Genomic DNA, 15,068 nt, shown 5'->3' on the forward strand with positions numbered 1-15,068 from the left:
TTACCTAAGTCTTGAAGGAATGTACAAACCTTGTGCAACTTGTGCAAAAGTAACAGAGTAGAAAAATGGGCCACAACTCTCCAAGAAACCAAAGCGTTCAAAGACACGTGCGCACAGAGAAAGCAGCTTAGTTCCCTTTTAAGTCTCCTAGACATGCACAAGTTAGGATCCATTCACTGCAGCAGACGAATCTCTCAAAACCTGAGCACAGCATGCCCCCTACTCACTCCTGAGACAACTAATTCATCGCTTCTCACGTCTCAAAAAGGCAGAAACATTCAGAGGCAAACATACCGTAACTGCAGCATCAGCAGTTACGCTGTGATGCTCCACAAATGATGACGTGCTTCTGGAGGGAAAGGAACAAGATTCCCTATCATCCTTATTAGACGGAGTTGTTTTTTTCAGACTTTGCTTTGTGGTCCCAATCTGTGGGTTTGGGATCTTTCCTCTCTTCCTTTGAATTTCTTCTGCAGATTCAGAACTACTTTTTCTGCAAATTAAAGGTAAAAATCTCAATGGTTTTCATCCACTCCACTCAAAACAAGTACAGTCAGAATGTAATAGAATTGAACCATAAAAGCAATGTATAAATAGCATTACAGGAATCCAGTTCACAATACAGCAAACACACACCTCAGAGATGCTTGAAAATTCTTAAGGAAAAAAACAAGAAGTTATCCCAAGGACTTCTGTATTACTGATTATTCTGGCACATGAGGAGTTTACAAAGTGTTAAGAGGAACACCTATCAACCTCCACTCTCAAGAACAAGAATATGTCACTTGTCTCTGAACTAGAGCCTGTAATTACCAGGTGTTCAGAACAGCTTCTGAGAGGAACAGAGACATAGACCTGAAGGAAGAATTCAGAAGATCACATCATGTAATTAATAGGAAAAAAAAACCCAACATGATTCCCAAGGATTGGACTACGTCAGACTCTCTTAACTATCTACACCAGAAAGAACCCCTGTTGCAGGGCTTCAGCCTTGCTGTTGTATGCAGTTACACAGAAGTCACAGTGACAAAGTATAGAGTAAGTACACACTGTATCAAAGCTAGTTCTCATGTTGCTAAGTAAGAATTTACAGTTTAGAAAAGCAAAGATTCTTAATTTCAATTATTTGTTACCCAGCTGCTGTAGACATCTCAGATACAAATAACCACTTTTGTTGGGAACATAAATGTAATGAAAGAGCAAATAACAGGATCAGGACAGACCTGCGGAGCACCACGGTCAAAAACAGTGTGTACAAGTACAACAGAGAGAAGAAACTAAAATATTTGAATACTATAGAAAGGTATATGAAAACAAGAAAACATAGTTCAAATAGTTGGATGGACAGTTAAGAACAATATCCTCTGATCTGTCAGGGTAGAAGGTCCAATGGGGAAAAGACTAAAACTAGTACTTGTAGAAACACAGTGAGTACTACATCCACATCTTATTGACAGAAGGCCAAAAATCCTAATGAATGGGTGGGTGCATATATCTAAGCATTAGACAGAGCTAAGAAAAACAATTATCCTAAGTCTGTATTATAGCTTCATGGATATCTGTATCTGAAGAGGCATCTGTCAGTGCCTAAAGAGATGTATCAGTAGCATCCTCTGGTCAATCTGTCTATTTAATAATAATCTAAATCTATTTAATATCTAAAACACTTCAAATTTCAAAGGAGACAGTTTGATCCTTTTTAATTTCTGAGGAGGATGGACCTATAATTCTTACAAGGATTGCAAAGGAGGGTACTGCTGCTCTTGTAATACTAAGTGGAAAGAGGATATCAATAACCCTATATGGAAAAAAATGTCTAACAGAAAAGGCTGACAAAAACATTCTATAGATACCTGAGTAATGGAGTCTTTGAAGATTCTGTTAGACTTTCAGTACATTCCAACTGCTTCATGTTTGCTTCATGTTTATCTCCCAGTTTTCCTTGTTCACTTATTTCTGTTCTGCTGGAGGTTAACCTACATGTCACCTCCTCTTGACTGGATGCTAAATTGTGAAATGATACTTTCTCTGAAGTTTCACACTGGCTTCTCTCATCTACTGGTGAAACAGACTCAGACAGCGAGGCAGAAGTAACCACATTTTTCTTTGCTGAAGCCCCTGGTTTTTGAAAAGGATTACCTGTAAAAGGATAGAGAGTAATTAAGAAACTTCAGTTATAGTTGCTTTCACTGATAACACCACAGTCCAAAAGATGAGTGTAACGTTAAAGTGGCTTAAAAGATGAGGGCTAATTTTTTTTTCCAGTTTTTTGTCTTTTGGTTTTTGAAACCACCACTAAGATGAAAGAAATCCACAATCTACTTTCAGAGTCTGTAAAGTCTTACAGATGCTATGTGGAAAAGCTGGAGAAGTTTAGTTTCACAGCTGCATCCCCAATCTTTACAGCATACAACAGAACTTAGTGAAGTCTTTAAAATTCTCTCTTTCAAGTTTACTTCAGAACCAAGTAGTTCTCCAAATCCTTCAAAGGCTCAGCTGATTGAAAACTGTACTGTCAGGATTTGCCTGATTAAGTAGTGTTTGTATTTTTTAAAAGACTAACACAAAATAAAAAATGAATTGTGTTACAGCATGGTAACATTAACACCTTTGGTTATTAGCACTCTCCGGCGAGGGAAAATATTTGCTAAGCAGACAATAACAGGTTTGGTCTAAAAATCTCCTGAAATCCACAAGTAGAACAACTACAGCATTGCTCTTCGAACCATTACAAACCATTACTACATTAACAGCCAGCTAGATAATACAACACATCTATGTTACAGCAGAAACCATGAAACTAAAGTGTTAGGGTGTTACAGGAAAAATTCCTTTCTCATTTTACATTAGCTGCAGACAGGACCACGTAGGATAATGACAAGTATCAAGCTGTGGTAATATCAAACTAATCTATGCATTTAGATTCGTTACAATTTGCTTTTACAAGTTTAAATTTACCTACCCGAAGTTCTTGTTTGAGTATACGTGGATTTACTTGAATACCCCTGTAATGAAAAAAAGAAAAGAAAGTTATTTATCTCACTATTCAAGAAACAATAAAAGTTGACAGAGGCACATCATGCATGTACACTTCTAAAAACAGGAGTGATAAAGAATAGATCTTCAGTAGAGTATAATTCACCATTCAGCTCATTTCCTGAGCAGGCTTTCAAGGTGTTCCCATGAGAAATGATTCAAGACAAGGATGTCAAGATGAGTGGTCAATGAAGGAGAAGCAGTTTTATCCAGTCCTTCCGAGAAAAGCTCTCTGAAACGTATGTGAAATTGCTCATTCCCTGACATAGTCACACTACGAAGTCCTAGTCTGGTCACAGAAATTAATGGTAATCATTCCAACAACTGGGTCATTTTCAAAAAGCACACCAGGAAGTCCAAACAGGCAGGCCAGTCTTTCTTTGCAGGTAGACTGTGCCCACTAGGACAAAAATGTTACGAACATATTTAACAACTTCTTTCTGTAGTAGACACCATCAGGAACCATTATGTTATCCAGTTAATCTAGCTGCCAGTCATCCAGTAAACAGTTAGAATTTTCCCTCCTGCAATGTTGCCATCAGAAAGGCTATTATTTGGATGAACCAAATAATAAGATGTATTACCAGCCTGCATACTAGAAAGCCTAATAAAAATATCCAAGAACAAACAAATTCTCAAAAAACAAGTCAGAATTGACAGTCTAAAAACTGCTTTACCATTCAAAGTAAAAAGCAATCTATGAATGTCAATTTGCCTTTGTACAGCTGTACAGACAGTACACATTAAGTCACTTTCTTCTAACTCCAATTAATTTTTATTTAAAATGCTCTACTATACATTAAGTGTTTAGCACCTACACTATGCATAACGACACTGCTACCAAATTACCTTCTCACCTCACAAGGGTCTTCCATGTTGCTCTCCATCAGAGTAGATACGGTTTTCTTGACAACAGGAAAAACATCTTCTGCAGGCTCAGCAGCTGACCTTTTTTGAGCTGTCTGCACCAAACCTGGAGCAGGCTCTACTGAAGCACTCTGTTGTTTGGTTTCCGCGCTGCTGTTTGAATATTCACCACGTTCATCAGCCTCAGCTGTTGAAGATCCAATGCTGTATATAGAAAGTCATAATTGTGACTTGTTAGGGTTTAATCCAGCTAGCAGATCAGCACTGCACAGCCATTTGCTCCCTCCTCCCCAGTAGCATGGGCAAGAGAATCAGAAAAAAACCCAAAACTCGTGAGTTGTGATACTGAGAATTTAATAGTTTGAGTCAACTGTCCTGCCTGTGTTTTCTCCAAGGTCACTGTGCACCCCCAGACTGGTTGCTGGCAGGGAAGCACAAGAATCAGAAAATGCCCTGTCCCTTTACATACTGCTCAGCAGCAACTAAAATGTCAGTGTGATATCAACATTAATGTCATGCTAAATGACATGTCATGCAAAACCCAGCCCTACATCAGCAACAAGGAAGAAAAACTCATTCCCAGCTATAACCAGGACATTGCTGTATAATAAGCCAAAATTCACCTTGTAGAACATTTCTGTGTGGCTATTATACATGGATCTTTGGTAATACTCATTTCACTTAAGAGTCAGTATTGGCTTCAAGTGTTCAGTTTAGCATAAAGAAACATTTTGCTGCACTATTTTAAGGCAGGTTAGAGAAATGAATTTTTCTAGTTACAGTCAAAACTAATTACTTTACAAGCTCTTCTATTTGAACTGCATTTGATACTTCCATAAAAGAGTAGACTAACTGCCCTAAATAGTCCAAAAATACAGTATTATTTGTACACACAGCTGAACCTTGCCTCTCATCCTCTCCTTGTCCTTCCTAGTATGATTCCAAAAGGACTGTGACATTTCAGGAAGCAGCAGAGATTAGGGAAACAATGTAAAGCAGTGACACAGAAGACATACCCTAACTCTGCCTGTCAGAAATTCTGTTTATCACCAGTAGTTCCACAGAAGTTAGAACTCTTACACAGTGTAACCAAAATTCACTCTTAAAGATCTATCCATTCAATAACAGGGCAAAGTCCTCTTCAGTGCTGGAGCATCAGACCTGTTGTTTTTACCTGAGAACTTGCATAAGTACAGGAGTACTTTATAAAGAATTACAACACTTACTATACCTCAGAATTTTTCCCTTGATTTTTTTCCCCTTCTTCTCAAGCTGAACCGATATCAATAATGTTGAAATAATTCATTTATCTTGCACTGAAGTCCAGTATACACTTAAGCTCAAAAATATTTACCTCTCCACTTCAGCCAACCTGGTTCCACTTGATTTCACTGGGCTGATAAGTATCGGTGCTGGCAGTAATGGCTCTGAAGTTTGTTCCCGCAAAGCAGATGTATCGAACTCTTCTGAGTCAGCAAGGATTTCCACCAATGTTAAAATGAATGTCTGTTCTTCTTCCTCTGGACATCTGTGGTCATCATTCACTACCATAATTTTCCAGGGAAATAAAAAAGTAACAAAAGTCTATTATTCAAGTTTAAAATCATACCATTCTCTTCTTTGTGCCCTCCCCACATTGAGTAATGAGCATGTAAACCTCCATGAAAGAAGACACTGGGGATATCCTTCACAAAATATGCTCACTTTCCTCTCAGACAAGATACTTATCACTCTCTGGAGCTCATTCATTGCAGTGGAATCCTTATAATCCCTCAGAAGAAAGAATACTGAGAATGCCTAATAGGGATGAAGCTTTTAAGATGGGTGTACTAAGAATAAAGAACAACGTGTTGTTTAATCAACCCTGTGTAACTGTGGTTGTCAGATGGCTCTCTGTCTCTAAACACTTTCTTTAAGAGACAGAAGTCTGCTGCTGTGTTTTTTTTCTGGGAAGACTAAGACACCGTAGACCTAAGTAGTACCATCATAAATGTGATAAATGAGAAATAAAATTTAGTCAAAAAAATGGGCATTATCAACTGCCAACTGCCATTAAAATGAATTTTACGAGACAACATTTCTAAAGGTTTTTCAAAAATGTAAAGCAACAGCATTACTCTATTACTTAAGACAGCTCTAATTTTTAATGATGTAGAGCTGTTACTGCAACTTTTAACTCATTTTGATTTTTTGCCTCATTAAAGATGATTTAAAATGCTCCACGAGACTCAAAAACAGAGCAGCAGAGTGAAAATAAATATTAACCCTACTTTTTGCACATGCCTGGGAATTTGGCAGGAAGACTGCAGTCTGCATTGAAGAAAGCATTTTGGGCTTCTAACACTGATTTTCCAGTATCTTATCCAAGTATTAGTTCCAATCCTCCAAGCTCAGTTTTAGTTTATCAACAAACACCTCTGCACCATGCATTACTTTTAAACAGCAGCTGAAGAGGAAAGTTGTTTTCTTCCGTTATCATCCCCTCTTCTTGTCTTCTTCTTGCTCTATACTTGGACAGTCCAGCCCACCTACTCATATTCATTGACACTGGCATTCACTTCAGAATTTCATGAGCCACTGCAGCTCACTAAGCCACTGGAAAAACACACAGGCTTTCTCCCTCTACCTCTTCAGTTTTTGAGAGGTAAGTGAGTCAGTCTCACAAAGAGCACTAACACTAAACCCAGCAGAGGTAATAAGCAGGTGCTCGCTGCAGGGAGGAAAGAGAAGAACTTCCCCTTCTACTGATATCTAAGCTTGAGGAGTCATCCATAAAGTTTCCAAGCCTAGTATGCACTAATGAAATTTCAACAAGAGGCGAGAGTGGGGAATGGCACTAAGCTACCGGTCCTTTTGTTTGTTCATTAAGTAGATCATTTAATCATAACAACACTTTTTTTTTTTAATCTTTGCATCACTGATAGACAAGTTTTTTGCTAACTTAAAATATTAGTGTGCATTATACCTGAAGTCTCTGCTGCACTGCTTATATGTTGCTGTTCACAATCCTGAGCACGTGTTTCATTCTAGAAATAAAATATTTGAAATAAAGCAATATGGTAAGCTTGACACTACAAAACAAGAAAGAAACAAGGCATGTCAAACACTGAAGAGCCAGAAAACCTAAAATTGTGTTTTCTCAGCTTTTACTTCTAGGCATTTTAGGCTGAAAGATACCAGACCAACAAGGACAATATGTAATTTATGTGCAGCTCACTGTCTGTCTGTATGATTTCTTGAAATTAATTTATATTTCCCACTGCACAACTCTGTCACTGATGATTCACATAACAAATTGCTCTAAGAATGTAAATTCCCTCAACCATTACAAAACAGCTGAGTGCCAAAGAGAAGCACCAAGCTCTGCAACACACCTATCCTGTGTCTTCTATTGTATGTATCTTTGCTAAGAAAAGGAATACTCCACTGCATGCTGCCTCCTCCTACCATTTCTGCAATCCATTATGAGCACAGTCTTTTTTGTGCTCTGTTCTAATATGACATATCTACAGGTTGCACTGAAGAAACGAGTTACTGTTCTTCAGCCATTCCACAGTAACTGCAAGTACATTGGTACCAAGCAATGCTGGAGGTCTCAAAGGAAGTGTGAATGACATCCCCCTCAGGAAAAAATAAGGTACTTATTTATGCTAGAACAGCATAAACCACTGCAAAACTGAAGATGTGAAACACATACATAACCATGGCCAAATAGGTATATGTAAAAGTTAGTTATGCATAGAAATGGGAAGGAGTACAGCAAAGGATGAAGTTTATTTAAACAAAATTAAGTTTGTTTTAAGCAAAGCAAATGAAAGTGACAATGAAAATGCATTGTCTCTGCTGTATATAATTTTAGTTTAAATATATTTAACAAGAAGAGGCCAGGCTGAACGACACTGGAGTCACAGGTACTTCTTCCATCAAGACCCTGAGAAATTCTCAACACTTTGCTAACAAGTGTCATTTATAGCTGAAATCCTAAAAACTGAGGCTTGTTAGAATGACTAAATATAACTATACTTGTGCAAAAAAAAAAAGATTTAATTCACCATCTGAAATAACAGGTCTGTAATACAGAGTTTGAGAAACTGACTAATTAAAAAAACCAGACTGTAATTAAATTACCTGAGCAAAGCTGCCTGTACATTGACTGTCCTTGGCAGGACCAGGATTCTGAACAGCTGGTCTGTCCACAGAACTTTCACCCAGATAATCCTGTAGTCCAACGTGAGATTTCTCACATTCTGCTGACAAGTTCCCAGAAGTTCCACAAGCATCTTTCATCTCTTTCTGTGTTCTGTTAGATACATATCCAGGTAGTTTGAAACCAATTAAGAGGACCCTCTGTATGGGCTAACCTCTGTGTATTATGATTCTAATTATGCATTTAATGTGAAGCCCACATATTTACCTGTTTAAAAATTACTGAAGAAAATGCATAACCTTCAAACAAATCTACACAAAGTATTTCAGTAAAACACCTCCCTGACACCACTAACTTGAGACTTTACTAATAAAGGCACGACCAAGCCAGAAAGCTCAGAAGCTCACTAATGTTTTCAAATTGACCGATTAATTACAGTTTCCTTCTAGACACAGTTTAATGGCAGACAGTTAAATAGCAAGCTGATTATAAAGTACTGAAACAGCAAGCACAAATTAATGTTTACAACCAAAAAGTCTTCAGGTGACATTTAAGAAATAAAAATCTTAAAAACAGAAGTCTAAATTAAATTTCTATGCATTAACACACATGCAATGTTCATAAGCATACAATTTCCATCATAAGTGTGCTACACATACACCTCAGCTGCTTATTTTAGAAGACCCTAGGAATAAAGCCAGTATTAGCTGATGATTTCTTCCTACCTCCCTTTGTTGTCCATTTGCTTGACAAGATCCATACCAGTTGCAAAATTCTGCAGCACAGAAGTATCCCTTGAAGTTGGTCCAGCTCTGACCTGTTCCACCTTCTGTGTTTCTGCAGTAACTCTCGAGTCCATGGACTCTAAGATACATAGAGTTGTATTTTAAGATGAGTTACGTTACGTCATTTGTGCACAATCCTGTACATAATTTTTACATGTAAGTCCTTGTATTTAACGTGTATATATGCAAACTGCATAAACATACATATTGAAGTTTATTCTTACACACATCATCTATATTTTATATTTAAAAATGTTGGTCTATATACAGGTTACATTTAATGTCTCATATTTATGATATACACATGTATCATTTTGCCTTGATATTTTGTGCTCTTTGCCAGTGCCAAAGAGATAATTAGAAACTGAAAATGTGAACACCTTACACACCACTACTTTCTGTAACTGCATTACAAAAAACAAAACTGTTCTGCACATCTTCCCTTTCCATCAAAACGATGGAAAACAAAGACAGTAATAAAGAAAGAAAGCACACTGCATTGTACTTCTGACAGTGGCAGCCCAGTAATTGATTTTCACATTTCATTTAATTTTAAATTGAGGCTTTTGTTTATGTATAAAACTACAACAAGTGAATATCTCATATTATAGCATTGATGTGTAAGCTGTGAACAGGTATTGAAAAAGTCCTTTCAACTCTAAGTTTTATGTTATAAGAGCCATGAATCCACTAGAAATAACTATTTTCAAAACCCCAGGATAAAAAACAGGCTTACCACTTTGAATGCTGTCTAGCTGCTCCATAACTACATTTGTATTAAGAGGTTTCTGAATTATACTTTCATTAGACTTCAGTACTCCTGTATTTGACTTCTGGAGACTGCCTCTTCTCAGTCTCATACTATTCACCATAGGCAGAGAGTTATTGCTAAAGGTAAGAAGGAGAAATACCATCAACACAGCTCTTGACTTCTGGAAAGCTATAGCAATAAGATAAAATTACCATTTTCAACAGTGATGTACAAAAAAGATGAGAGAGGTAAAACAGATGCTAATGAACAAATGAAATACAGCTGACAGAGCAGGCACTGTTTGGCAGAAAAAAAACAAAACAAAACATCAGCTACACTGGTAACTACTGGAACAACTCAGTTTATTGCACACTAGTATGTACTCTACCAAAATAACTGAAACACTTAAAAATGTGAGATGTCAGTGATCTAACACTGATCACATGCCATTAAGTTCTGTTTAAAAATATAATAAAAGAACTGTTGAACTTAAAGTAAAAGCTTCAATTACAGTTTTCAGAAGAGTCAAGCTGATAATTTGTTCAACAGTCAACAGTCTTCCAAATAACAGAACATGATGATCTCTAGATTTCTTCTGAAAAAGCGTCCCATCAAGCTATTTTAACTTTTAAGAATATTTGAGTAAAATTGAAGAACACAGTGATAGAAGATCACTGCTCCTTGAGATCCGTTTGTTCTACACAGTAGAACACAGTAGCAGTGACACTTAAGCAATTTGCCTTGGCCCAGTTACCAATAAAGTACTTTGGGAAAATGATCTTAATGATTAGCAGCAATTTCATACGAAAAAATTTCTATCATTCTCCACTCTCAAACTTAAATTAACTTCTGGAGTGAAGAATAAATCTGACATTCTCAAATCACATACCAACACCTCAAAAATTACAAAGAAAAGAAAAGGGTGGGGGTTCCATATTACATAGAAAATTATCTAAGCTGAAGAATTTTCACAAAAGCCAGACTGCTTGCAATTCAAGAAAAAAATCCAGAGAGAGCCCTGCAAAAGTAAGCAGTGTCAGATGATCCGTCTCTATAAATTAACTGAAGTAATTTCACCTGGCATCTGTTTCATTTTTCTCAGAATATTCTTCAACACCTGTTCCTGCACCAGTGCTTCGGTCTTCTACTTTAATGTTGCTTCCATCCTTGCAAGGGACACTGTCAGAAGTCGCTGAAGAAACGACATAGTGATTAGGAGCTCTGCTTTGATCTGAGTCGTCCTGGCTCACAAGGCTTTTGGCCACACTGAGTTCGTCTTGTGCAGGTAACATGCATGTCCATTCTAGTTACAGTAGCAAACAAAGCAGAACAGCAGAATTTAAAAAGTTAATTAATATTCAAGCAATGGAAGTAGATGATAAATTCTATATGAAAATCTACCAAAAACTAGACTAAAAGCCTGTTAATTTAAGGTTACAGCTAGTCAGAAGGAAAGACCTACGTTTCAATTTAAAGGCCTGGAAAGATTACTTACATCCATTTAACCCCAGATCCTCTTTTTTGTCCAATCTGTGCAGCCAACATAGATCAATTAAAACATATCCTTCCTTAATTAGCTCTCAGAAACACAGTGATCCAATTGGTACTATCAGTAAGGTGCTTTGCTTTTTCCATCCCAGCTGCATTGCCTAGTCACCTAGTGTAAGTATGTGCTACAATTCAGCAGCACCAAACACATAAAAGATTCTTGCCCTCCTGCTATGTAGAGAAGTTCTGCAGCTACTGCTCTGTTCCTCCTTAGGTGGATCCAGAATGCACAAGGAAGACTTTGTCTCATAAATCAGATCATACCTTCAGTGCTTGCTTTTAACTGGAATGTTGGATCACCCATTGCAAGTAAAGTCATGGCAGCTTCAGTGCTTCCATCACTAATTCCTACAAAGTTGTTCAAACACAAGTTAAAAACCACAAGTACACTTACAAAAAAATTCATTTACCCACACATTCAAAAAGCATTTGATGTTATCATTCATGCAGTGCAGAATGGATTTTTTAAATTGTTGCCATTCATGAATTAAGATACTCATGGACAGATGGCAATTCTCATCCACTAAATTCAGTATTCCCTGAATGCTACTCCCTGAAGGAAGTGCAGTCTGGAAGACATATGGTGGAGAAGGCTTATGTTGGTTCGTGAAGAATTGTTTCTCATGGGAAGGACCACATACTAGGCCAGTAGAAAAGCATGAGAAGGAAGGTGTGGCAGTGGTCAAGTAGTATGGACTGACTGCAGCTCCTTCTACCTCTGTTCCTGATTAGCACGGAGCCAGGAGTGAAGGTATCGAGTTGAGTGTGGGAAAGGCCAGGACGGGAAGAGCGGTGGGGAAGAGATGTTTTAGTCCTCTCCGCATCTCACCACTCAACTCTACTTTTAGTTAGCAATAAAATAAACTTTCACCAAGTCAAGTCTGTCTTGTAAAGTGATCTCTCTGTCTACATCTTAACCCATGAGGTTTTCCATCTTATTTTCTCCCACTGTCCTATTAAGGAAGAGAACTGACAGAGCAGTTGGTTATGCATCTCATGGCCAACCAAGCCACCACAGATGGAAAGGGGGGAAGTGTTTAAATGCAGATATTCATAATCTGTAGCACTGAACTATATTCCTGTTTAAACTTCTATTTCCTAACTAACTGGCCATATAAAACTAAACATTTCCATCCTCCAAAATTATTGTACTGAAATGAATCAAAGCAAGACAGTAGACTTTCCTTCCTCAACCAAGACAGTAACCCTGCCAATATCAAGTGCTATTTACAAAGACTGAGAATGTATTTAAATTCCCAAGTGAAAGCAATCCTGAAAAGCAATAGATCTGTAAGGGTTTGATACGTATCTCCTATGGAAGGAGTATTTTCTTCTGGTCACAATCCAGTTAGAAACCATACAGGGGACAAAGCTATGACTCTGCCCACTCTTATCACTTTGTGACATATCAAGTAAGCTGTAAGTTGGGTTTTGGAATTAGATGATATTTAAGATTCTTTCCAACCAAGCCATTCTATGATTCTGTGGTTTGTAAAGTTTCCTCCTCTCCCAGTACAGATAACTGCAGCATAGGACTCAGAAAATGCAGTCCCACTCCAAGAAACAAAACTTTGCAATGCTTGGTGCACCTACCTAATAGCGAACAGAAGAATGTAAATAGTTTAAGCCTTTTCAAAAAACATGAAACAATCCAGTACCTCATGAGCACTTTTTCCTAAGATACATGAATTTTGAAATTTTATCCATGAGTAACCACAAATTGGTAGCATGTTAAAGGGGAAGACATAGACAAGATAAATGCATATCTACCTTTGTCTGCTTCTGGACTTTCATGCGCAGTTGCTTCCTTAAACAAAAAGAAAAACATGTCAGAGATTTACATAAAAATCAGTCTGCAATTTTAATCTAATGCATACTGGTTAATTCTCTGCCCAAAGGTCACCCTGGCTTTAAAATACTATACTACAAGCTGACAGTATTTTACAGTTTTCCATATCTATACTAGCACAAGCAGGCCTGGAAACCAGTCAGAGGCCATAGCTTTGTATCTGCTATAAAATAACAGAGAGAAAGGAAAGTGAAGGAAAAACAGAGGGTGAGGAAACAATGGGTATTTGTCTCCCTCATCAACTGGATGCCCAAGCAGAAAAAGAATGCCATAATAATCAATAGTTTCTGAGAGATGGGTCCCAAAGCACAAAGAAGATGGCAGTGCTGAGTACAATGTCGAAAAAAAAAAGATTCTTACAGCTGGTAAGGTGTTTCCTTTTTCCTCCTCCTGTATGACTGGCTGGACAGATACACGAGAAAGAACTTCTGCATTAGTAGCCACTGGCACATCTGGGATATTCACAGATATATCCAGCTGTAAAAATTAGTTTGAAAGCATTTCAGTTCATCAGCTCTGACAGAAAATCTGTCAAATACGTTGTTTTTTTTTTTCAAATAAACTGCATGCTTAGCAGATACCGAACATTTAATGGGATCCTTCTATGAATCACAGAATCACAGAGTAGAATCATAGACTCAGGTTGGAAAAGACCTTAAAGATCACTGAGTCCAACCACAACCTAACCATACTAAACTAACTCTAACAACCTTCTGCTAAATCTCATCCCTGAGCTCCACATCCAAGGATGTTTTTAAACACAACCAGTCATCTCCCTGGGGAGACTATTCCAGTGCTTAACAACCCTTCCAAAAAGAAGATTTTCCTGATATCCAACCTAAACTTACCCTGGTGCAACTTGAGGCTGTCATCTGTCATCAGTGAGAAGTGACCAACCCTTCTCTGCTGTAAGCACCTTTCAGGTTTTGGAAGAGAGCAATGAGGTCTCCTCTCAGCCTCCTTTTCCCCAGACTGAACAGCCCCAGTTCTTTCAGTCTCTCCTCATAGGCCACATTCTCCAAGCCCTTCACAGCCTTGTTGCCCTTCCTTGGACCTGCTGCAGCACCTCCATGTCCTTCCCGTACTGAGGTGCCCAAAACTGAACCCAGCGCTCGAGGTGAAGCCTCACCAGTGCCGAGTGCAGGGCAGGATGAGTTCCCCAGTCCTGCTCACCACACCATTCCTGACACAAGCCAGGATGCCTTTGGCCTTCTTGGCCACCTGGGCTCACTGCTGGCTCACATTCAGCCCCCTGTCCATCAGCACACCAAGCTCCCTTTCCATCAGGCAGCTTTCCAGCCGCTCCTCCCCAAGCCTGTAGGGGTGCCTGGGGTTGTTGTGACCAAAATGCAGGACCCGACACTTGGTGCTATTGAAACTCATACAGTTAACCTTGCCCATCGATCCAGTCCATCCAGGTCCCTCTGTAGTGCCTTTCTCCCTCAGGCAGACCAACACTCCCTCCCAGTTTGGTGTTGTCTGCAAACTTACTGACAGTGCACTCAATCCCCTCATCAAGATCATTAATAAAGATATTAAATGGAAGCAGCCTAGTAGTAAACCAAAAGGAAAGCAGGAGGCACTTTCCTTTCTAGTGTTTGTTTTATTGAGATGAAACTATGTCTCGCTACAGTCTTAGAGTTCTGAGTCTAATTCTAGTTTAAAACCACAGTTGAGCATTAGGCCTGTATGCTTAGCTATAAAAGTGGTCCACAGAAGAGGCAAAACACACAGCTTTTGAAAAAACAGTTGACAAAATGTAGGGACCACAGCCTTTGGCTCTGCCCATGCCAAATATAGCAGGATATCCCTTGAAAAACCTCCAGATTGTGGAAGAATTGCACTGGAGCATAGAGAAGGAGTGGAGTCTACTGCTATGTCAAACTCTACAGCCTGGACTAAAGGTATACAGGGCTGGGTCTTATAACAGATATACATTTAAACTTAACCTATTATTTACATTTTATTTTACAAGAAGTACTATAACAGGAACCACATGAACAGAAGACAAACCTCCAGAGAAACCAGAAATTGTTCTAGTGATCAGCCTGAGCCAGCTCTGGCATCAAAAATTCAATGTAAAAC

The 15,068-nt window shown here is 38.4% G+C and overlaps 1 protein-coding gene across 8 annotated transcripts in view; it reads right to left on the reverse strand.

Moving 5' to 3' along the window:
* The window catches only part of BDP1 (B double prime 1, subunit of RNA polymerase III transcription initiation factor IIIB), a 63,514-nt gene that overhangs the window by 3,242 nt on the left and 45,204 nt on the right, over positions 1-15,068 (reverse strand). For 6 of the 8 annotated variants that reach the window (XM_052701426.1, XM_052701425.1, XM_052701427.1 and 3 more), the window contains exons 27-39: positions 13,344-13,460; positions 12,905-12,941; positions 11,399-11,482; positions 10,664-10,889; positions 9,572-9,723; positions 8,776-8,914; positions 8,032-8,203; positions 6,869-6,929; positions 5,258-5,447; positions 3,894-4,107; positions 2,963-3,005; positions 1,854-2,139; positions 295-493 (exon numbers count right to left, since the gene is read on the reverse strand). In XM_052701426.1, the coding sequence (XP_052557386.1) occupies positions 295-493; positions 1,854-2,139; positions 2,963-3,005; positions 3,894-4,107; positions 5,258-5,447; positions 6,869-6,929; positions 8,032-8,203; positions 8,776-8,914; positions 9,572-9,723; positions 10,664-10,889; positions 11,399-11,482; positions 12,905-12,941; positions 13,344-13,460 (1,920 nt within the window). Of the gene's footprint in view, positions 1-294; positions 494-1,853; positions 2,140-2,962; positions 3,006-3,885; positions 4,108-5,257; positions 5,448-6,868; positions 6,930-8,031; positions 8,204-8,775; positions 8,915-9,571; positions 9,724-10,663; positions 10,890-11,398; positions 11,483-12,904; positions 12,942-13,343; positions 13,461-15,068 lie in introns of those variants that run through there. The other 2 variants (XM_052701428.1, XM_052701429.1) reach the window with 2 other exon arrangements.

The sequence above is a fragment of the Tympanuchus pallidicinctus genome, unplaced genomic scaffold (genome assembly GCF_026119805.1).
Source record: "Tympanuchus pallidicinctus isolate F22 unplaced genomic scaffold, pur_lepc_1.0 scaffold4, whole genome shotgun sequence".
NCBI lineage: Eukaryota > Metazoa > Chordata > Aves > Galliformes > Phasianidae > Tympanuchus > Tympanuchus pallidicinctus.